This window comes from Crinia signifera, chromosome 3, assembly GCF_055691185.1.
Source record: "Crinia signifera chromosome 3, ASM5569118v1, whole genome shotgun sequence".
Classification (NCBI taxonomy): Eukaryota; Metazoa; Chordata; class Amphibia; order Anura; family Myobatrachidae; genus Crinia; species Crinia signifera.
The window spans coordinates 314,429,384-314,452,989 of record NC_139219.1 but is presented as its reverse complement, the minus strand read 5'-3'; the positions used below and the strand labels follow the sequence as shown (position 1 = coordinate 314,452,989).

General features: G+C 48.0%; 1 protein-coding gene across 3 annotated transcripts in view; it reads right to left on the bottom strand.

Moving 5' to 3' along the window:
• Positions 1 to 23,606, bottom strand: part of LOC146064792 (adhesion G protein-coupled receptor F5-like) — a 199,314-nt gene that overhangs the window by 22,673 nt on the left and 153,035 nt on the right. For all 3 annotated transcript variants that reach the window (XM_083178663.1, XM_083178666.1, XM_083178665.1), the window contains exons 6-13: positions 22,066 to 22,169; positions 19,900 to 19,958; positions 18,911 to 19,053; positions 16,282 to 16,500; positions 13,280 to 13,474; positions 10,538 to 10,693; positions 8,244 to 8,492; positions 205 to 426 (exon numbers count right to left, since the gene is read on the bottom strand). In XM_083178663.1, coding sequence (XP_083034789.1) covers positions 205 to 426; positions 8,244 to 8,492; positions 10,538 to 10,693; positions 13,280 to 13,474; positions 16,282 to 16,500; positions 18,911 to 19,053; positions 19,900 to 19,958; positions 22,066 to 22,169 — 1,347 coding nt within the window. The remainder of the gene's footprint in view (positions 1 to 204; positions 427 to 8,243; positions 8,493 to 10,537; positions 10,694 to 13,279; positions 13,475 to 16,281; positions 16,501 to 18,910; positions 19,054 to 19,899; positions 19,959 to 22,065; positions 22,170 to 23,606) is intronic.

Below are 23,606 nucleotides of genomic sequence, written 5' to 3'. Positions count from 1 at the left end.
CATTACGGTGTGTGGTCTAATGTGTAATACCATGCCCCTTTTTGTGATGACACGCCTCCTCCCATGAGGCCAAGCCCCCTTTTAATTGCGCGGCTTCGCCTATGTGCCTTATATTTCTGTATGGAACGTTTGCTATCTGTTGTATTATGATGTTAATTATCCTTCTACAAACACAAAGTACACAACATCGTCTAGAGCCTTTACCTTGGTTCGGAACGGCAGTTGTCCCTGCAGATACCTGTAATGTTGCTTTAGACTGGTACTGACCGATGTAATCTAAGCAGCACGAAAACGGTATAATTTGACCACGATCGAATCCTGAACTAACTGGGCTTATACTAATGAGGTTTTTATTGGCCAGTCTGAAAACAACAATTGGTTGACTTGCCGACAGCAGGCCAGAGTTCACCAAACACTCATACGTTCCTGTAAGACAAAACAAACATAATATTGGAACATGCTCGCTCGCTGGTAGGATGATGGTTAACACTTTAGCATTCTGCTACCATTTAAAAACACGGAGGTACAGGTTACTAATTACAGTAGCTGAATAACATACTGGTAATAGCCATAATGCACTGGCGGAAAGCAGGAAATGTTTTACGCTCCTTCATCTAAATGAGGGGAGGTAATGAGTAGACAGGTGACTCATAGCAATATCTAGATAGAAAACCAATAGGTCAATATCCAGTTTATGGCTAGATGGCGTCTAGATCGACATGCCTAATCGAATGCCTAAAGATAGTCAACGGCGTCTAGACAGCGTTGATCAGCTATACCATAACGGAATAGGTCGACAGGCACTAGGTAGGCATTAACAAAATGTTAACATGCACGTTGAGAAAAAGTTGACACAAGCCAACTTTTTGTCCATCTTTCTTTTTTTCAATTGCAAAAAACTCATGATGTCCTTTTCACGTGTCGACCTGTTCCAAGTCGACTGTTTGCTTGACCTAATCCACACCCTACTGTCTTGCAGCACTGAGGACATGGGTTCAGTTTCCACTACAGCCCTAACTGTGTGGAGTTTGTATGTTCTCCCTGTGCTCGGTGGGTTTTCCTCTGGGTGCTCTTTTTTTTCTTCCACACTCCAAAAATGTACTGGTAGTTTAATTGGTTCCTGACAAAAATGACTCGTTTGTCCCCCATACACTATGCGATTTTTGTCCGATCGCATCTCAATTCCATCGGATCGGGCTGAGAAATTGGGTGAAATCATCCCAGTTCGCATGTGTATGATATCCGATCCAATGCGTGGTCCCTTGCGCCTTGGACCGGCGGTCGGACCTGCAGAACATAGGATAAGTCAGAATCGGACCCATCAGCAGTACATTGCGGGTTCTTTTTAGCACCCACAATGTATCGCGTCCAATTCCGTCCATAGGTGTCCGTCACACACCTGTCTACAGGTTCTACCTCAGAGCAGCGGGCAGCAGTTGGTAATTAAAATAAAAAAATCCATAGAGACTGGGCAGCCGCTGATTGGCTGAAAGAGCTCTCTTAGCCAATCAGCAGCATTACATTTATTTGAATGGATTTTTGAATTCTCCTACCCTCGGGAGTCTTTACCTGCAATAAATCGTAAAAATGAAAAAAAAAAAAATGGTTCATTAAGTGCCAAATCGCATGTGAGCCTCCTGGGAAGCTGCCAAGCGGCCTGGGGGGGGGGGGGGGGGGGGGGGCACATTGTACATAGGCAGAAAGGATGGGCCAAGTGGTTCTTGTCTGCTGTCATATGCTCTGTAGACAATAATCTGGAGTGGTGTAGTTCAATTGTTAAATAGAGATGAAAGATAAACACAATAGAATTTTTTACACAGTTGCAATCAAAAGTTGATATACTGTATGTTGGGCCTCACATGTCAGCTGGATGAGCATTACAATCTGGCTGGTTGCTATTGGCGATACATCTTCCCTTAGAATAACATACTTGCCTACTGTCCTGGTTTGTCCAGGAAGCCCTCGAGTTTGGGCAAGAGCATAGCCAACACTTCTAAACTGATATGAAGCTTGTCCTCATGATCCTGTCTACTCACTGTATTATATGAGCAGGGCCAGAACCGATGTGAAACGCGTCATAATATGGGCAGGAGCAGAACCGATGTGAAACGCGTCATAATGATCCTGTCTACTCACTGTGTAATATGGGCAGGAGCAGAAACGATGTGAAACGCGTCATATTGATCCTGTCTACTCACTGTGTAATATGGGCAGGGCCAGAACCGATGTGAAACGCGTCATAATGATCCTGTCTACTCACTATGTAATATGGGCAGGAGCAGAACCAATGTGAAATGCATGATAATGATCCTGTCTACTCACTGTATTATATGGGCAGGGCCAGAACCGATGTGAAACGCGTCATAATGATCCTGTCTACTAACTGTGTAATAGTGGCAGGAGCAGAACAGATGTGAAACGCGTCATAATGATCCTGTCTACTCACTGTGTAATATGGGCAGGGCCAGAACCGATGTGAAATGCGTCATAATGATCCTGTCTACTAACTGTGTAATAGTGGCAGGAGCAGAACCGATGTAAAACGCGTCATAATGATCCTGTCTACTCACTGTGTAATATGGGCAGGAGCAGAACCGATGTGAAACGCATCATAATGATCCTGTCTACTCACTGTGTAATATGGGCAGGGCCAGAACCGATGTGAAATGCATCATAATGATCCTGTCTACTCACTGTGTAATATGGGCAGGGCCAGAACCGATGTGGGTACTTGTGTATTATCACTGCGCCCCCGATTTCCATCGAAGGTCATTATACAACCAAAAATCGCCACCGATTTTAAGTCGCACATACACCCAGATGAAAAATTCCTATGTTAAATGCCCCCCCAGACCCGATTTTAGATTGTACACCCACCCTGATGGGTAATGACTATGTGAAATGGCCCCCCATTGTTAACGCCACCCCACTATCAACGCCAACCTGAAGCCTGGCGAGCCCCAGCAAGCCTGTGAGGGGTGGCGATACGCGTCCTCCGACCTTTTCATACCCCCACTATCCACATTGGCGTGGAGTTGATATTATATAGTGTGGCGCGAGCAGCGAGCAACCGAGCCCGAAGCGTGGCAAGCGCAGCGAGCCCCGCGTGGGGACGTGTAATACTTGTGAAGTTACCACACTTCGGGCTCGGTGGCTCACTGCGCTTGCCACACTATATAAAATCAACTCCATGCCAACGTGGATAGTGGGGGTATGTAATGGTCGGAGGACGCGTACCGCTGCCCCGCGTGGGTTCGATGCGCTCACCACGCTTCGGGTTGGCGTTGATAGTGGGGTGGCGTTAACAACTGGGGGCATTTAACATACTTATTACCCATCAGGGTGGGGATACAATAAAAAATCGGGTCTGGCTGGGCATTTAACATTGAAATCGCGTCGCATCACATGCCATTATAATGGCATGCGATGCAACGCAATATTAAAATTGTATACTCTGCCCGGGAAAAGCCTCAAATCGGTCCCATCGCATACCTTAATTAGTGGTATGCGATGCAATGGGCACCGTCATAATACACAAGTACCCCGATGTGAAATGCGTCATAATGATCCTGTCTACTCACTGTGTAATATGGGCAGGAGCAGAACCGATGTGAAATGCATCATAATGATCCTGTCTACTCACTGTGTAATATGGGCAGGGCCAGAACTGATGTGAAACGCATCATAATGATCCTGTCTACTCACTGTGTAATATGGGCAGGAGCAGAACCGATGTGAAACGCATCATAATGATCCTGTCTACTCACTGTGTAATATGGGCAGGGCCAGAACCGATGTGAAACGCATCATAATGATCCTGTCTACTCACTGTGTAATATGGGCAGGAGCAGAACCGATGTGAAACGCATCATAATGATCCTGTCTACTCACTGTGTAATATGGGAAGGAGCAGAACCGATGTGAAATGCGTCATAATGATCCTGTCTACTCACTGTGTAATATGGGCAGGGCCAGAACCGATGTGAAACGCATCATAATTATCCTGTCTACTCACTGTGTAATATGGGCAGGGCCAGAACCAATGTGAAACGCATCATAATGACCCTGTCTACTCACTGTGTAATATGGGCAGGGCCAGAACCGATGTGAAACGCATCATAATGCTCCTGTCTACTCACTGTGTAATATGGGCAGGGCCAGAACCGATGTGAAACGCATCATAATGATCCTGTCTACTCACTGTGTAATATGGGCAGGGCCAGAACCGATGTGAAACGCATCATAATGACCCTGTCTACTCACTGTATTATATGGGCAGGAGCAGAACCGATGTGAAACGCATCATAATGATCCTGTCTACTCACTGTGTAATATGGGCAGGGCCAGAACCGATGTGAAATGCATCATAATGATCCTGTCTACTCACTGTGTAATATGGGTAGAGCCCGAACCGATGTGAAACGCATCATAATGATCCTGTCTACCACTGTGTAATATGGGCAGGGCCAGAACCGATGTGAAACGCATCATAATGCTCCTGTCTACTCACTGTGTAATATGGGCAGGAGCAGAACCGATGTGAAACGCGTCATAATGATCCTGTCTACTCACTGTGTAATATGGGCAGGAGCAGAACCGATGTGAAATGCATCATAATGATCCTGTCTACTCACTGTGTAATATGGGCAGGAGCAGAATCGATGTGAAATGCGTCATAAAGATCCTGTCTACTCACTGTGTAATATGGGCAGGGCCAGAACCGATGTGAAACGCTTCATAATGATCCTGTCTACTCACTGTGTAATATGGGCAGGGCCAGAACTGATGTGAAACGCATCATAATGACCCTGTCTACTCACTGTGTAATATGGGCAGGGCCAGAACCGATGTGAAACGCATCATAATGCTCCTGTCTACTCACTGTGTAATATGGGCAGGAGCAGAACCGATGTGAAACGCGTCATAATGATCCTGTCTACTCACTGTGTAATATGGGCAGGAGCAGAACCGATGTGAAACGCGTCATAATGATCCTGTCTACTCACTGTGTAATATGGGCAGGGCCAGAACCGATGTGAAACGCATCATAATGACCCTGTCTACTCACTGTATTATATGGGCAGGGCCAGAACCGATGTGAAATGCATCATATTGATCCTGTCTACTCACTGTGTAATATGGGCAGGAGCAGAACCGATGTGAAACGCATCATAATGATCCTGTTTACTCACTGTGTAATATGGGCAGGGCCAGAACCGATGTGAAACGCATCATAATGCTCCTGTCTACTCACTGTGTAATATGGGCAGGAGCAGAACCGATGTGAAACGCGTCATAATGATCCTGTCTACTCACTGTGTAATATGGGCAGGAGCAGAACCGATGTGAAACGCGTCATAATGATCCTGTCTACTCACTGTGTAATATGGGCAGGAGCAGAACCGATGTGAAATGCGTCATAATGATCCTGTCTACTCACTGTGTAATATGGGCAGGGCCAGAACCGATGTGAAACGCATCATAATGCTCCTGTCTACTCACTGTGTAATATGGGCAGGGCCAGAACCGATGTGAAACGCATCATAATGATCCTGTCTACTCACTGTGTAATATGGGCAGGGCCAGAACCGATGTGAAACGCATCATAATGACCCTGTCTACTCACTGTATTATATGGGCAGGAGCAGAACCGATGTGAAACGCATCATAATGATCCTGTCTACTCACTGTGTAATATGGGCAGGGCCAGAACCGATGTGAAATGCATCATAATGATCCTGTCTACTCACTGTGTAATATGGGTAGAGCCCGAACCGATGTGAAACGCATCATAATGATCCTGTCTACCACTGTGTAATATGGGCAGGGCCAGAACCGATGTGAAACGCATCATAATGCTCCTGTCTACTCACTGTGTAATATGGGCAGGAGCAGAACCGATGTGAAACGCGTCATAATGATCCTGTCTACTCACTGTGTAATATGGGCAGGAGCAGAACCGATGTGAAATGCATCATAATGATCCTGTCTACTCACTGTGTAATATGGGCAGGGCCAGAACCGATGTGAAATGCATCATAATGATCCTGTCTACTCACTGTGTAATATGGGCAGGAGCAGAATCGATGTGAAATGCGTCATAAAGATCCTGTCTACTCACTGTGTAATATGGGCAGGGCCAGAACCGATGTGAAACGCATCATAATGATCCTGTCTACTCACTGTGTAATATGGGCAGGGCCAGAACTGATGTGAAACGCATCATAATGACCCTGTCTACTCACTGTGTAATATAGGCAGGGCCAGAACCGATGTGAAACGCATCATAATGCTCCTGTCTACTCACTGTGTAATATGGGCAGGAGCAGAACCGATGTGAAACGCGTCATAATGATCCTGTCTACTCACTGTGTAATATGGGCAGGAGCAGAACCGATGTGAAACGCGTCATAATGATCCTGTCTACTCACTGTGTAATATGGGCAGGGCCAGAACCGATGTGAAACGCATCATAATGACCCTGTCTACTCACTGTATTATATGGGCAGGGCCAGAACCGATGTGAAATGCATCATATTGATCCTGTCTACTCACTGTGTAATATGGGCAGGAGCAGAACCGATGTGAAACGCATCATAATGATCCTGTTTACTCACTGTGTAATATGGGCAGGGCCAGAACCGATGTGAAACGCATCATAATGCTCCTGTCTACTCACTGTGTAATATGGGCAGGAGCAGAACCGATGTGAAACGCGTCATAATGATCCTGTCTACTCACTGTGTAATATGGGCAGGAGCAGAACCGATGTGAAACGCATCATAATGATCCTGTCTACTCACTGTGTAATATGGGCAGGAGCAGAACCGATGTGAAATGCGTCATAATGATCCTGTCTACTCACTGTGTAATATGGGCAGGGCCAGAACCGATGTGAAAGGCATCATAATGATCCTGTCTACTCACTGTGTAATATGGGCAGGGCCAGAACCGATGTGAAATGCATCATAATGATCCTGTCTACTCACTGTGTAATATGGGCAGGGCCAGAACCGATGTGAAACGTGTCATAATGCTCCTGTCTACTCACTGTGTAATATGGGCAGGAGCAGAACCGATGTAAAACGCGTCATAATGATCCTGTCTACTCACTGTGTAATATGGGCAGGGCCAGAACCGATGTGAAACGCGTCAATGATCCTGTCTACTCACTGTGTAATATTGGCAGGGCCAGAACCGATGTGAAATGCATCATAATGATCCTGTCTACTCACTGTGTAATATGGGCAGGGCCAGAACCGATGTGAAATGCACCATAATGATCCTGTCTACTCACTGTGTAATATGGGCAGGGCCAGAACCGATGTGAAATGCATCATAATGACCCTGTCTACTCACTGTGTAATATGGGCAGGGCCAGAACTGATGTGAAATGCGTCATTATGATCCTGTCTACTCACTGTGTAATATGGGCAGGGCCAGAACCAATGTGAAATGCATCATAATGATCCTGTCTACTCACTGTGTAATATGGGCAGGGCCAGAACTGATGTGAAATGCATCATAATGATCCTGTCTACTCACTGTGTAATATGGGCAGGGCCAGAACCAATGTGAAATGCATCATAATGATCCTGTCTACTCACTGTATAATACAGGCAGGGCCAGAACTGATGTGAAATGCGTCATCATACCCTCTCCACTCACTGTGTAATATGGGCAGGGCCAGAACTGATGTGAAATGCGTCATAATGATCCTGTCTACTCACTGTGTAATATGGGCAGGGCCAGAACTGATGTGAAATGCGTCATAATGATCCTGTCCACTCACTGTGTAATATGGGCAGGGCCAGAACTGATGTGAAATGCGTCATCATACCTTGTCCACTCACTGTGTAATATGGGCAGGGCCAGAACTGATGTGAAATGCGTCATCATACCCTCTCCACTCACTGTGTAATATGGGCAGGGCCAGAACTGATGTGAAATGCGTCATAATGATCCTGTCTACTCATCGTGTATTATAAGCAGAGACAGGACCACACAATTCATGGCGCCAAACCCAACGTAAGCTGCTTATAGTCTCCAGGACCTCCGGAGTGACAGAACGGGGGGTTCAGGCCACGAAACCAGACTCCATCCATCTATGAGGTCACGCCACCTTTTTAGTGCCACGTGGACATTACATACACTGTATCGGGTGATTGTTTGAAAGCAAAATAACATATTTCACATTTAAAATAAAAAAGTAAATGAACCTCATTGAATTGCGGATCACTTACCATTCCATCCCACTGTAATAATGGAGCCCGGAATTGTGAGGTTAGATAAACACTTGGTCGCATCATTGCTGTAATATGTGCTAATGCTACTGTTGGCACTACTAGTGATGAAGTACCAGCTGATGCTTTTCACTGAGGCGATATTACATTTGCACAGCAGTGTTAGAGATTTCCCCTCTGAGATGGAAGGAGAGTCTGTAGTGATAGCAGCTGCGATGGAAGGAGAGGCTGTAGTAACAGCAGTTACAGCTAAAAGAGAAATAGACAAAAACATGACATTTCATTAAATATTTTCTAAGCATTCCATTAATCCCTATACGAATATCACCGAGCCCTGCTGTATGTGATTCTCTGCGTATTCAGGGTGGAACGAGAAGTTGGATTATGCTGAGTGCAATACACATTTACATTTCTGTTATACAGGTGTTGAATGTACTGAAAGTGATTGCAGGGGCTGCTATAAAATATTGTGGGGCCCGGTACTGACCAGGGTTCGCTGCGGTCCGGTACTGACTGCCCGCACTACTCTACCTCTACATGGCTTCAAAGAAAATGTGAACTTTGTTTATTACAAATTATACTTGATAGACTATAGTCCGGGCCCCCTTTATCTCAGGGCCCAAAACTGGACCCTGGCAGCCCCCCGCGATGGTGTCCCTGCTCATTGCAATTGGCGTGTGGGAAGACGGCCATGGAGCAAGCACTGGTGGTGTTTTGAAATTGGCGCCAACTGCATGCCAATTGGATCTTGCAGAGAGGCAGCCAATCAGGAGCTGCCACGGGGGAGGGGGGTGGGGGGGCTGCCTATTTTATCATTCTTGGGCCCCACAACTTCTAATGGCAGCCCAGATTAGAGGAAAAGGGGCCCGGTTCTCATGCTGCACATAAACAGCAGACACTAACATTATGGAGTATTATTATAATTTGCAATTTGAGTTGCTGGTATATGGGCTCTGATAGGCTCAGGTGACGGAGTCGGCCAGGGTCCACGCAAGCCAGAGCCATCGCCCTTATTACCTGTTTCACATTGCAATGCTGGGTCACCCCCAGGATTAGGACCCATTTCTGGCCCAGGGGCGAAACGGCATTTGCGATAAATCATGCCCAGTCCGCACCCGGCATATTGCTGGGCACTGATGTCAGGGGGGGGGGGGGGGCAGAGCAGTGGCGCGTCGGGCAGGGGAGGAGGAGGAGGAAGTACTGACTCTGCTGCCTCCTCCATAGCAGTGAACGGGATCTGAGTAGTTCGACCCGGGGTTCCTGTTCAGACTGCCAAGCAACCCAGGTCCAACCCGCGTAAAACAGTGCTTTTATCCCGGGTCAGATTGCTAGGTTGCTGAACCTGGGGTATTGAAAATGGCCCTTTCACACCGCACGCCCACCCGGGTTCACTGGGCAAAACCCCGGGGTCTAGCCGGGATATTTGTGTGGTGTGAAAGGGGTATATTTGGCAGCACTAAGCAATAAGCGGGTACAGTATATGGATATGCAACTTATATACTTTAATAAATGGGCCCCTTAAACAGCTGACACTGATACTTTAATCAATCCTCATTTGTATGATAGGCAGTTATTCTGCTCACTGATATGATAGTTAAGGTTAGGCTGTAATTAGGATAACTAAGTGTAATAATGGGGCAGCACGGACGATGTAGTGGTTAGCATTACTGCTTCACACCACTGATGTCCCAGGTTCGAATTCGACTATGACCCAACTGTGTGTCGTTTATATGATCTCCCCAATGTTTGCGTGGGTTTCCTCCGGGTACTCCGCTTCCCTCCCACAATCCAAAAATATACTGGTAGGTTAATTGGATCCCAACAAAATGAATCCTAATGTGTTAGGGAATATAGACTGTAAATTTCACTGGGACAGGGTCTGATGTGAATGGCCAGATATTCTACAGTATGTAAAGCACTGCGGAATTTGTGTGCGCTATATAAATAACTTGGAAGAATATTAATAATAATATTGTTCAAATTTGTACCCAGCCTTAGGCTGCAATTAGGATGGGATGTTGCACATAGCAACCAATCAGATTCTACTTCTTATTTATTTAACACCTGCTAGAAATCCAGCACAAGTTCACGCTAATTAGAGATTTTGTTGCAACTGCGACCACGCAAACGTACGTTTCACTGAGCCAGGCTGAGTGAAACGTACGTTTGCGAGTTCGCAGGTGAAACAAAATCTCTAATGAGCGAGTGAGCTCCCACAAATCCTCCTGTTTCCAGTTGTATATTAATAATTTAAAACTCTTGAGAATATATTTGATATATAATATAGTACATACGTGGAGATGTATACTTCACTTGGATGGTCTGCGACAGGAGTGCCCCATTCCCTGTGGAGCAGTTACAGGTATAGCTGGATGTGCTCACACCAATGCAACTGGCGGGGTCTGCTGTGATTTTGTACGTGTTACATGCACCGCTGGATACGGCAATCCCTGTTTAAAAGAAAAAGAAAGTACAGTACAATATGTGAGGCTGTATCCTCTAACAATAACTATAAATGGAGAGCCAACTGGCCCTTAAATGTCATTTTACAGGCTGGGTTTGAAAATGGCAGTAAATGAGCTGATCTACTTTAGCAATTTTTGAAGCTTGATACATCTGGCCCTTAGAAATTCCGGTACTCTTTACCTAGAACGGCGCCGCCGATCAAAATCGTGGTCATCGCGGGTAAAAATCGCGGTGATCGCGGTAATCGCGGGCATCGCGGGTAAAATTGGATGGTCGCGATGCCCGCGATTACCGCGATCACCGCGATTTTCCCATAGGAAACAATGTTAAAAAGCCTGATTGACCGCGATTTGACACTTAAATGCCTCAATGGACCCGATTTTGGCATATAAATCAATGTAAAATGGGCCACACAGCCCAAATAGGGCCAATGAACCGTTAAATGTCCCCCCAAATTTTTAACGCCACCCCACGATCCACGCCAACCCGAAGCGTGGCGAGCGCAGCGAGCCCGCGAGGGGCGGCGGTACGCGTCCTCCGACCTTTTCATGCCCTACTATCCACGTCGGCGTGGTGTGAGAATATAATAGTGTGGCGAGCGCAGCGAGCCACCGAGCCCGAAGCGTGGCGAGCGCAGCGAGCCCCGCGAGGGGACGCGGATACCTTCACAGGTAGACGCGTCCCATCGCGGGCTTCACAGGTGTCCGGGTCGCCACGGACACCTGTGAAGCCCGCGAGGGGACGCGTCTACCTGTGAAGGTATCCGCGTCCCCTCGCGGGGCTCGCTGCGCTCGCCACGCTTCGGGCTCGGTGGCTCGCTGCGCTCGCCACACTATTATATTCTCACACCACGCCGACGTGGATAGTAGGGCATGAAAAGGTCGGAGGACGCGTACCGCCGCCCCTCGCGGGCTCGCTGCGCTCGCCACGCTTCGGGTTGGCGTGGATCGTGGGGTGGCGTTAAAAATTTGGGGGGACATTTAAGGGTTAATGGGCTCTGTGGCCCATTTAACATTGATTCCTATGGCCAAATCGGGTTGATTGAGCCATTTAACACTAAAATCGGGTCCATCGCGACTTTTAACATTGTTCCCTATGGGAAATCGTGAGCATCGCGTCGCGGGCATCGCGGGTGCGTTTATGTGCGGCCGCGACGCGACCGACACGATTTTTATGTTTTACATTGATTTCAATGGCAAATCGCGGGCATCGCGTCGGTCGCGTCGCGGCCATACATTAATGTACCCGCGATGCCCGCGACGGGCGCCGCACTAAGTAAAGAGTACCAAAACTCCTTGTTTTCTAGCTTCAGTGGAGGAATCTAATAATTTGAGAGTGGAATAAAGGGGGGCAATTCTAATTCACTTGGTCCCCGGCATGTTCGCACCGGGGACTGATGTTTTAGCACTGTGAATGTGCAGGGCTACTGTGCGGCCGCCTTGGACGACTTGCATAGTCTCCGTGGCACTCGCACAGGTGTGGGCTGGATGGATGCGGGCAGGTGGCGTTCGGATGAGGTCGCCCATTGTTTCCTGGGTGTACCCACAAATACGCTGGGTGCCCCAGGAAAACGCAAGGTGTCCCTGTCAAAGTGTACTGCATGCCCCCGTAGTGGATGGTAGGGCACAAGTTGGCTAAAAAAAATTGTGAAAAACTCATGTCGACCGTTTGACTATCAACCTTCCCATTGTCGACCTATTGCTTGTGTAGACTTTCTGACCCTGTCGGCCATAGCCATTCAGACCTATTTCAGGTGTTGACCTAAACTCTGTCGACCTTCAGTGGTCGACCTAATGTATGCCAACCTCCATAGGTTCGACCTAGTGACCATATTTTTCGGCGCCATGTGATCAGCGAAAAATGACAGTTAGGAACTCAGTAGTCAGTACATTATCTCTCTCAACTTTATCTCTCATCAGTCTCTGATAAATGGTACATTGAGGTGGAGGCCCAGACTGGACAGATCTTAATTTCAGAGATGGAACCGCTCCCATCTGAGCAGCTCCCGGCGCGCCGATCGCCATCCCCCATTCTCGGCAATGGACACTCGAGCATGTGAGACGCTCGCGCATCCATGTCCGTCGACGCTCCAGCTACCAGATACCAGCGGCTGCCGGAAACAATAAGAGCAGCTCCATCTGTAGGTAGGCGTTTCTTAGTCTAGGGCTGGCAACAGAAATCTTAGGGCCCAATACACTTATATCTGGGGGCCCCCAACCCAGAGTATTTTATTATTTTTTATTATGTGTTGTTTAAAACCCCCCACAGATAACCAATATGCATTATGCAATGTATAATATCATTAAATAGTACGGGAAGCTGGACAGGTGACCAGCTACAGGGGGATACAGGAGGGGGGACCGAGAAGGTTCTCTTCCTGGAATCCAGGCCCGGAGCCTTTTCTAGGCGCTGCATTGTTGCGGCCATACCTACTGACCATGAATTCCTCAGAACCTTGGGGCCTTTCACAAAGTTAAGGCCCGGTAAGGGTGTACCTTTCGACCCCGCCTGTCACCGTCCCTGTCCTAGTCACAATGATACCCCGAGTTTCCCAGCACAGAAACACTTACCCTTGATGGAACCAGTTTGGCAGGTAAGTTGGAAGGAAGCGCTTCCTCCTTGTGTGCAGCATCGTATTACAGCCTGGGATGTATTATTGCAAGCAATGTTTGTGTTTATTACATTAAGATCCAAGGACCCAACATATAAATCCGTCTGTACGAAATAAGAGCTTGTATCATAGTCCATGGTGCAAATATACGTTCCTAAAAAAAGACAAAAAGATGAAGTTGTAAAAGCAAACAGGGAATTCCATTGTGATATATACAGTATATAACCCAGGCTGCAATTATTCCTTCGTTACTGGTTTTCTCATTCATTGTTTTCCTCATCTTTTCTTTCCACGCTGCCAAAGCATATCTTCCTACCGCATACCTCCCAACTTGTAGGGAGACGAAGGAGGGACACAGGGATGCGCGTCGAACATTTCTGGGGTGTGGCCTAATTAAAGGGGCGTGGCATATAATCCCCTGCGAGGTCACGCCCCCATTTTGACGCTATGGGGGCATGACCCCAAGGGTCTGTGAGCCTCTAGCCATGCCCCCAGCCCCCTGGCTGCAGGAATAGACACTGTCAGCAGCCAACAGGGGTACTCCCAACAGCCCCCCCCCCTTGGCCGCGGGAGGGACGCGGGAATGTCCCCGAAAACCGGGACATTCCTGCGGTAATCGGGACTGTTGGGAGGTATGCTACCATTCCAATATCTTCATCATAGGGGTGGCAAAATGGTTAGTATGTGCTGTTCACTGCTACTCTATAGACCAGGGGTGGGGAACCTTTTTTGGGCCAAGGGCCAATTGTATGGTGGAAAAATCCTTCGGGGGCCATATGTAAAAATTTATCTTACAAATTTTCCTGCTGCAGCCGTCCCATGTTCCGGCGGCTGCCACTGAATAGGACTCACAGTCTCTGGTTGCTGTTGATTAAGAGGAATCTCGCAAGAACTACCGACCTCTCGCAAGAAGTCCCCCGTACTTGACTCCTGGCAAAGCCACCTGGTGGGTAGGAGGGCCACTCAGACCGGCTACGGGGGCCGCATACGGCCCCCGGGCCTGAGGTTCCCCACCACTGCTATAGACCTTATTCTGGTCCGCTTGTTCGCACAGGGACTGATGTTTCTTCTATGCACACAATGTGCTTGCGCTTGTTGCGTGCGGGTGCACGCAAGTAACCTTGCAGGCGGGGGACGGAGAGGGGCGTGGTTCGGCGGGCTGCCCCATTACTCTGGGAGTTCTCATTCTAATGAGGCATGATGGACGGGCAGCTGACATCACCGGATGTCAGCTGCCCACCTACTTCTCCCCGAGCAGACACGCATCTGTAAGGTTACTCTGAGGCAACCTTACAGATGCGTGAGCCTTCGCCATCATTTGATTACTGTGTAACATCCATTCGCATGCCCTGTGTGCGAATTTGCACACATTCGCAAGCCACCATTCGCAAGGTGGGGTTTGGTGGACTCGCAAGGCTGCGAATTCGCAGCATTGTGAATCACCCAGAATAACCCCTATATAGAACCTGCTAATGAGCGTTTGGGGAGAAATGGAGTAAAGAGCAACTAGCCACCACCCTGGTCTCAATTCAAGGAGCTCCAAACTTGGTCTCAGGAAGACGACACTGTCCCTGAAGAGCTTCCATCACCAAATGAGTAAACCGCTGGTAAATCTGCCCATGGAATATGCCGACAGTCGGGATCCTGGCGGTCAGGATGTCAACGACAACATCCTGACTGCCGAAATTACTGCCAGCTGGAATCCCGATGTACAGGGTCTATTTGCCCTCGTGGGGTTCTATGACTCCCCTCAGAGGGGGAATAGAACCTTGTGGCGAGCGCAGTGAGCCCACAAGGGGCCTAGTTGCGCTCCCCTGCTGCCGGCATTCCTGCTGTCAGGATCCTGACTGTTGGGAAATCATACTGAATCCCTGCCTACCTAATAAATTGCCACAAAAAACAGGAGTGATATCACCGTTTATTATTGAACGGTGATGGGGTAAAGAACTGGGCATCAAAAGTGCTAGGCACACCCATGGAGGTCTATCTGTGACAGGCAGCTCCTGATTGGCTGTACATCTGTTAGGTAGACGGGCTTACAGAACAATAACAGGGTGTTGTTGTTTTTTTAACTTAACTTACCTAAATGTATTATGTTGTTTCAAGAAAAGAAGATTATTACAGGTGAGGATTTATTCTTTTGGATTGGAGAAAAAAATAATTCAATAGTAAGAGGCCATCGAATGACTCTTCCCCCGTGCAGCAGCATGCGGGTGGATGTATAAGTGTACACAGTCACTCGTATGCTAGTGAGTGGATGTGGGCGGCAGAGGGGCGGGCATTGGGCGCGGTGGCATTTACCTGCGTTTTCTGGAACACTCCCAGAAACAGCTGCATGGACACAATCTCCCTGCGAGCAGCCAGTGAATATAAAGGCCTGTCGGACCTATCCTGGGGGAATGCTGAAGCCAGCGACTGCGCCTTACGATGCAGTTTCACATGCCACAGAAGCCTAGTTGTGGTGGACATCCTGAGCATGACCGATGGTCTGTATGGTGCTCCCAATGTTTCTCCGATGCAGCATCTTTAGATGCATGCCATGGATTTGAGAAGCCAGTGGTGGGCGTCTCATAACAGGAGTCAGCGTGGGCAGCATTTGCATTACTTCTTAGATCGAAGACGCAGCACCACCTCTGAATCAGGCCCAATGTAACATGTTGGATTCAATACTAGTGAAAGTGCAACATTTTAATAACCAATATATATACCCTTATATTATGCTTGTGAGCAGGGCCCTCCTACCTCTTTGTCACTTTGTTACTACCCAGTTTGTTTTATCACTTTTTCCTATTGTAAAGCGCTATATAAGAAACCTATATGCTGCGTTATATAAGAAACCTATATGCTGCGCTATATAAGAAACCTATATGTTGCGCTATATAAGAAACTTAATAAATAAATTAATAAATATGATTAATATTGCTTGCAGGCCAAACTAGGGCAAGTTTCCGTGGTCCTTACCGGTATTGCTGAATGATGCACGGAATATAGTTAATGTGGACACTACTGCACCCCCTGCGGTGGTTATGGTATACGAACTGGTTGAACTGTTGGTGAGTTTTTGGGTTTTATTGTAATACCAGGAGACGTTGGAATAATTGGGGATGTTTGATGAACACTTGAGGGTCACTGTGTCATTAAGGAAGATATTTGCTGGAGAAACTGTGATGTTGCTGTAGCCTGCGAAAATAAGAAAAACAATTATAAAAATAAGTTAATTCAGTACAGCTGCCCCGGGCCCTGGCCTCTGGAAGGGCCCGGGCAGCTCATTTTGCCCACTGAAACGCCCGACTGCATCCGCTTCGCTGAACAAAGCAGGTCCCAGAGCGCAAGCTTATTCAACCCAGGATGCCGTCGGCCAATTAAACTGCTGCACCGGCTTTTCAGCCAATCAGAGCTTGCGCACTGGCAGCCAATCAGGGCAGCTGCCAGTATATGAGCTCTGATTGGCTCCCCAGCCCTTTGTTGCATTTTAATTGGCCGCCGGCATCCTGAGTTGAAGAAGCCTGCACTCCGGGACCTTCGTGCTCAGTGGAAGAGGAGATGGGGAACTGCAAAGGGGTAATTTGTGAATGTGAGAAAGACTGGAGATAATCATATGCAGGTTATCAATCTATTTATATGGCGCTGCATACAAAGTAAAGGTTTTAATAGTAATGTAAGTTACATGTTCACATGGCCATAGCCAGAGGGGGGTACTAATTGCCCGTACCCAGGCTTGCTGGCGTGACCCGGCAGGGGGCCCTGGTCCGACCCCCCCCATACGGTCCCCCCCGGGCAGCAGCAGACACCTACAGCATGTGCTGTGCTGACAGCAGGCTCAGCAGGAGCGTCTCACTGACAGCGTGAGAGCTCATGCTGAGCCTGCTGTCAGCACAGTACATGCTGTAGGTATGTGCTGCTGCTGAGGTGGGAGGGGCGATTGAGGGATGACTTTAGAGTGTTTTTTCACCCACCTTAAACATTTTGGGGGCGCGGCCTAACCGCGGGAGGTGGCCACGCCTCACGTGATTAGGCCACACACCCACATTTTTTCCGGGGCCCGGCATACCTCTCGGCTGCCCCTGGGCCGTCTTAACAGCAGTGTGGGCCCCTGGGCAAAGCAATGCACTGGGGCCCTTACCCATTCTCCCCTCCTAGGGGTGGGCGGTGCTGTCAGCAGCTTTGATGACCCACGGGTGGCAGGGGGTGCTCTATCTTCCTCTCAACATGTAGGACCTGGAGCAGTAACTTCTGCTAATTACTCCTTTACTGCACAGGTGGTGGGAGGGAGAACACTAACGTGTGGAAGGGGGCACTGAGCTGAATGAAGGGTCCCTTGTAAATGACTTCCAGGGAGGTAGGGGGTGTTTTATACGCAGGGGAGGGTTGGATAATGGAGTGGGATTAATAATTTTCATTTTCTGGTGGAAGGGCAGCTTGTTTGACTGCAGATATCGCCATTATCTGGAAATAAATTTCTTAACCTTCAATAGTATAAAAACCTAGAGTGCCAACTTTCAGGAGGTGCTGGGGACTTGGGGATCAGAGATCAGGAGCCAGAGCAATCCATTGACAAAAATATAAAACTGTACACTAGACGTTTGGAGCTGGAGCAGGGACCGGGTGCTGGAAGGCTGATATCTCTGGTTCTGGGCTTGATAGAGACAAGCCGCTAAAGTCGACAGAAAGGGGAGAGCCCCAGCTTTTGGAATATACTCAAAGTCAGAGAGAACCTGAGAAATATGACTGGGAAGTGCAATTAACAGGTCGGATGTGGACTGCTGCTTTGAAGTTGGATATCTCCAGTTCCCCAGGGCCGATTTTAAAAATTCTGGTATCCCTGGAAAAAGGGGATCCTCAGCTATCAGAATAGGACCATTACATACTTGGGGCCCCTGGGCAAGTGCCCATTAAGCCCATACGAAAAGACGGCCCTGGGCTGCCCTGGCCATAGCTACTGTACTGTATCCCAAAGTCACTTTACGAATGTTTCCCTCAACACCGCGCATCTCATCGTACGGTACAAAAAGTATGTGCTGCACATACTTTTTTACTAGCTGTTCATCGCATCGCATTGCATGCACAATGCATGCAATGCGATGCGTACTATATAAGCACAAAACGGATCCATTAAACGGACCATGTATGGGCACCTTTACTACTGTAAATAGGAAGAGTGTAGAACTGGCAGGAAATGACCAAATCTAGAGAAGAAGCTATATGTGTGGTGGTAAACAGATCTTAAATAAGGGGCAGGTGTATTAAGCCTGGAGAAGCGATAATAGCAGCAGCCAATCAGCTCCTAGCTGCCAAGTTACATGCTGGGTTTGAAAAATAGCAGTTAGGGGCTGACTGGCTGCTGCCTTATCACCTTCCACTTTATCACTTCACCAGGCTTAATAAATCTGCCTCTCTGTTCAGTAACATAAGGACTTTGCCTGTGTGCAATATCAGGGCACCAAACAAAGTAGTACGCAGTGCAAACTTTACCTAGAGATGTGGGACAGTTCCCCTAGTGACCGTTATGCCCTGAGTCTACAGTACAGGAATAAAGAGTCTAGGCGTGCACCACCTCCTCTCCTGTTTGTAAAACAAAGGTAGTTATTACCTGTCAATACAGTCCGAATCATTGGGTCGATGTTGTAGTTTTTAGCTTTCAGCGCATTGACTAGATTGTCATTGGCTGTTTGCACTGCAGCGGTAGTGGCAGGTTCGGTGACGACGGTGTAGTCTACGACAACACTCCCTGGTCTGAAATGGATGGAAAACATGATGTAAAACATATTTCCATAATAACATGAAGAGCTGACGTATTAAATATTTGGATGCAAAGTTTAGATGACTTTTTTTTTTTAACTTCAGGTGACTTCCTGTACGTGACATTTAGGGGGAAATTTGCTAAAGGAAATTTGTAAAAAATAGGTGTATTTGTATCCAGAAATAGCGTTATTTTTGACATTTACTATCCCGAAAATACGGCAATTCGTATTCGTATTGATGTGCTATCAATACGAATACGAATTGCCGTATTTTCGGGATAGTAAATGTCAAAAATAAGTGTATATCTGGATACAAATACACCTATTTTTTTTTTACAAATTTCCTTTAGTAAATTTCCCCCTTACTGTACACATTGGTGGGTGAGATTTGTGTCACACACAATAGTCGATTATTTTTAGACAAACTTTCCTCAAATTTTTGTTTGTTAAATATCTTAGACAAGAAACTAAAGGGTCTATTTACTAAGCAGTGTATTTACTACTACAGACCAGCCCACCAGCTCCATTTTTCAAATTTGAAGTGGAAGTTAAGAGCTGATTGGCTAGTACTTTATCTCTCCGAGGGCCAATTCAGACCAGATTGGTGGGCTGTGAATGTTCGGAGCCCACAGTTCAGGTACGATTTTGTTTCTGTGCAGGGTAAATACCGGCTGCTTTATTCTTACACTGCAATTTCAGTTTGAGCACATAGAACACACGTTACATCTGTCCCACCTACAGTGCAGCATGGTTTTGTTCAGCTGCAAAAATTGCAGCCTTGCTAAAAAGGTCTGAATTAGGCCCAGAGACCCCTTAGAACCATAGGAAGACCTCTTACCTGAAAGCTGTGATGACTGCGGACTGAAACCCAGGCAGTGATTTATAGGAGATATTAAACTGGGGAAAGGAAAAAACAAAACAAGGAAAACTCTTAACTTTGATTATTTATAAATGCTGCAGTTTTTTATTAAAACATTTGACTTAAATTGTCTTCATTTTGGAATCCTTGGAACCCTTGTCTTATGACACTGTACAGATTGCCTATATAGATATGGCTTTGCTGGAAAGAATGGCCGGTTAATTGATTTGGGTGTGGGACAACGGGTAGAGAGCAAAAAGGTCGACAACCATTAGCTCGACACCAGTAGGTCAACATCCATTTAGGTTGACATGCATTAAGGTCGACATCCAAAAAGGTCAACATGGGTTTAGGTCAACATGTGATTAGGTCGACATGGGTAAGATCGACAGTCAAAAGGTTGTTTTTCGGTGCGCTCAACTTTGTTGACTATAGGCCTTCGCTGGATCACCCGGTCGGGGACAGCGACACCACCTGGATGGGTGGGCATCAGGGGCGGCCTTAAGTGTCTGTCCGCCCCTAGGCACCAGTTTTTTTTGCCGCCCACCCCACCCTACAGAGAAAAGAGAGAGAGAGGGAGAGTGTGCAGCTGCCACAGCTGCCAGCATTCCTATTGGTCACTGCCCGCCCGTGAGCACTCAGCTGTCCTGTGCGGAGTCTGAGTCTGGAAGATAAAACGGACATCTGTTGCCGGGTGGTCTGAGTACCCAAACCGTGCGCTTAACTCTGGGGAGCGTCCCTGGCGCAGCCACCCCGCGGCCAAGATTAGGAGCAGGATGCTCTGTCTTCTCAGGCGGCTGGAAGGGCTGTCTCACCATTTTGTATGCGCTCACCCTCCTCTACCACCGGACACCACGTCCTCCTGCAGACCCCCGCTGCAGCCGCTGGTCAGGGGAACTTTCAGACTCCTAATGGAGCGTGTACCCTTTATCGTTCTCCTGCACGGCTCAGAGCCAGCTGCAGGCACCGCAGCCATGGAATACAGCTTCACCGGTACTGCAGCAGCTGCAGGGACAGGACACAGGCAGGGAGCTCCGGGGGGGGGGGGGTCCATCAGGAAGCGGTGAGGTCCAAGATGGGTGAGTACAAGCGGTGAGGTCCAAGATGGGTGAGTAGAAGCCTAGAAGGCTGAGTGGGGGAGAGCCAGGCCCTGCCCTTACCTCCCTTCCATGATTTGCGACCCCCCTTCCAGCAAATCTTGACCAGTGAGGGGGGATGCCTTGCCGCCCCCAGAAGGTGCCACCTATAGGCCCGTGGGAAATCTGGCCCTGATGGACAGTCAATGTAGAAGGCTGAGCGATTACCGCTTGGTGTTAGGATATTTGTTGATCACGTAGGATATTTATGGGTGGAGCTTAAATAAATAGACGTTCTTTCATGGCCACTATTAATGATTTACAATTAATTAAATTAGTTTAAAGTTCGTTAATATATACAGCTAACATTTTATGCCAAACCTAAGTCTCTGAGTCGTTATTTCAGGTTTGAGTTAAGTTTAATTATCATGCACACAGACCTTTTGACTGTCGACCTAGCCCATGTCGACCTAATATATGTGTCGACACAGTTACCTGCTGACCTAAGCCCATGTCGGCCTTCAGGTGTGTCGACCCAATGCATGTCAAACTTCCCCTTGTCGATCTAGTGACCGCATACCACTCTAAGCGTCTCCCCCCAACCCATTAGGGTGCCAGATGCTCACCAACAGTCGGGATACTGACATACACAAGCTATTTTCCCTTGTGGGGGTCCACAACCCGCAAAGAGGGAGAATAGAATAGGTGGCGATTGCACTCGGCTCCCTGGCAGGCTCCTGACAATCGGGATACCGTTTTTGGAAATATGACCATCGGAAACCCATACAGTACCTCACCCACTAACCCTACCTTGCAGCAGCCTAAACCTAACCTTCCCCTTTACCCCCTAACCCTAAGTCCCCCCATACTAACGTTCAGGATGTTGGCAGTTGCAGGTAGTGTGGTTCCCTATTTGAACTTTGAACAGCTCTGCAGCCCCCGCTCCCTGGATCCGACACTGGATCTAACTGCTCTCCAGTTATACAGTATGTGAGGACTTTGGTTCTATCTAACCTACATGATCATACTGTATATTCATGTCACCTGCAGATTAGAACTATAAGAGTACCTGATATTCCAGGTCCATTTTATAGGCGATGTACTTGGCTGATGTCGGGTTGGCAAAATCTGCTGTGAAGTCTTCCAGGATTGTCAGTCTCAGGTCGATGTTCACTAGAATAAAACGAGACATAGAATCTACTGTATAAACCGGTGCTTTATTGTATATGCTTTATGGCATATCTAGGGCTAGATTTATCATAGCTTGGAAAGAGATAAAGTGGAGAGAGTTAAAGTACCAGTCAATCAGCTCCTAACTGTTATTTTACAGATTAAGTAAAAAAAAAAAAAGTATCAGCGACCAACCATGTAGAGGAGGGGAGAACGCTAAGCACATATATACATATGTAACACCCCATAACTGTGGAATAATAGGTGCCGTGCATTCCAGTTAACCAGGGGTTAATATACCCCAGCACTAGGCACAGCTCAGACCTAAAGAGTTAAAGACAGACAGGCTGGAGTGTGACAGGAAGAGAGAGGTCAGAGGTGACCTTAGCCAGCAGCATGACTGAGGAAGTTAGCAGCTAGCACAGAGAGAGGAGACTTCTCCATGCAGCCTGAAAGACACTGGGCAACCTAGAGAGAGGAAGACAGCAGTGTGGCACCTGTGACCCCTGACCTGCCAGACACTTGAGCAGCACAGAGCTCCAGTAATGAGTGGCAGCCCAGCCTGTAAGAGAAGGAGCCAGTCAGGCAGCGTGCAAACTGTTCAAGAGAACACAGCAGTCACAGTGTCAAGCTGCCAGAGCCCTGCAGTAAATATTAAGTGCCAGCCCAGCAGCCAGCACGTGGGCAGTACAGAGCCCAGCAGCCAGAGCCCAGCAGCCAGCACGTGGGCAGTACAGAGCCCAGCAGCCAGAGCCCAGCAGCCAGAGCCCAGCAGCCAGCACGTGGGAAGCACAGAGCACAGTAGCCAGAGCCCAGCAGCATGGTGCAAGCAGCAGCAGAGCCTGGACAGCAGAGGCACCATTGATGCAGTCACCAGGGACAGATTAGCGGTGACAGAGTCCGGGGGATCGAGACTGGTTGGAACCAGCACCTGTAGCCGATACAGGTACCTTACTGCACACTGTGCCCCTGCCTACCACCCCTATTATATCGCCCGCCAGGCACATTATAGGGTCAGGGACCCATGGACACCCCTAGCGCATGACAGGGTTGTACCCATTGAGGCCGCATAGAGAGTCACAGTGCAGGCCAGTGGCCAGTAGTCCTGTGTAGCTGATTGTGGCAACGTCTAGGCGCCCACACTAGCAGTCCCAGGAGGGTACACAGCACTGGTGAAGACTTACTGATCCCAGCCGGACACAAGATCTTCAAAGCCTTACCCAAGACCTCCCCCTTCACCGTCCTTGCCCATTCCTTATAGCAGCCTCCCAGAGTTGCCAGCGTAGTGGACTTAGTGCAATCCCCTGGAGAAGCTAGGACAATCTATCAGGATTTGTGATAGCTTACTTTTCACCTTTAAAGCATAGTTAATAGACCACTTGTGCCACCCGGTGGTACCAAGGACCAAACTGAAAGCAACCAACCATATTAAGTCCTATG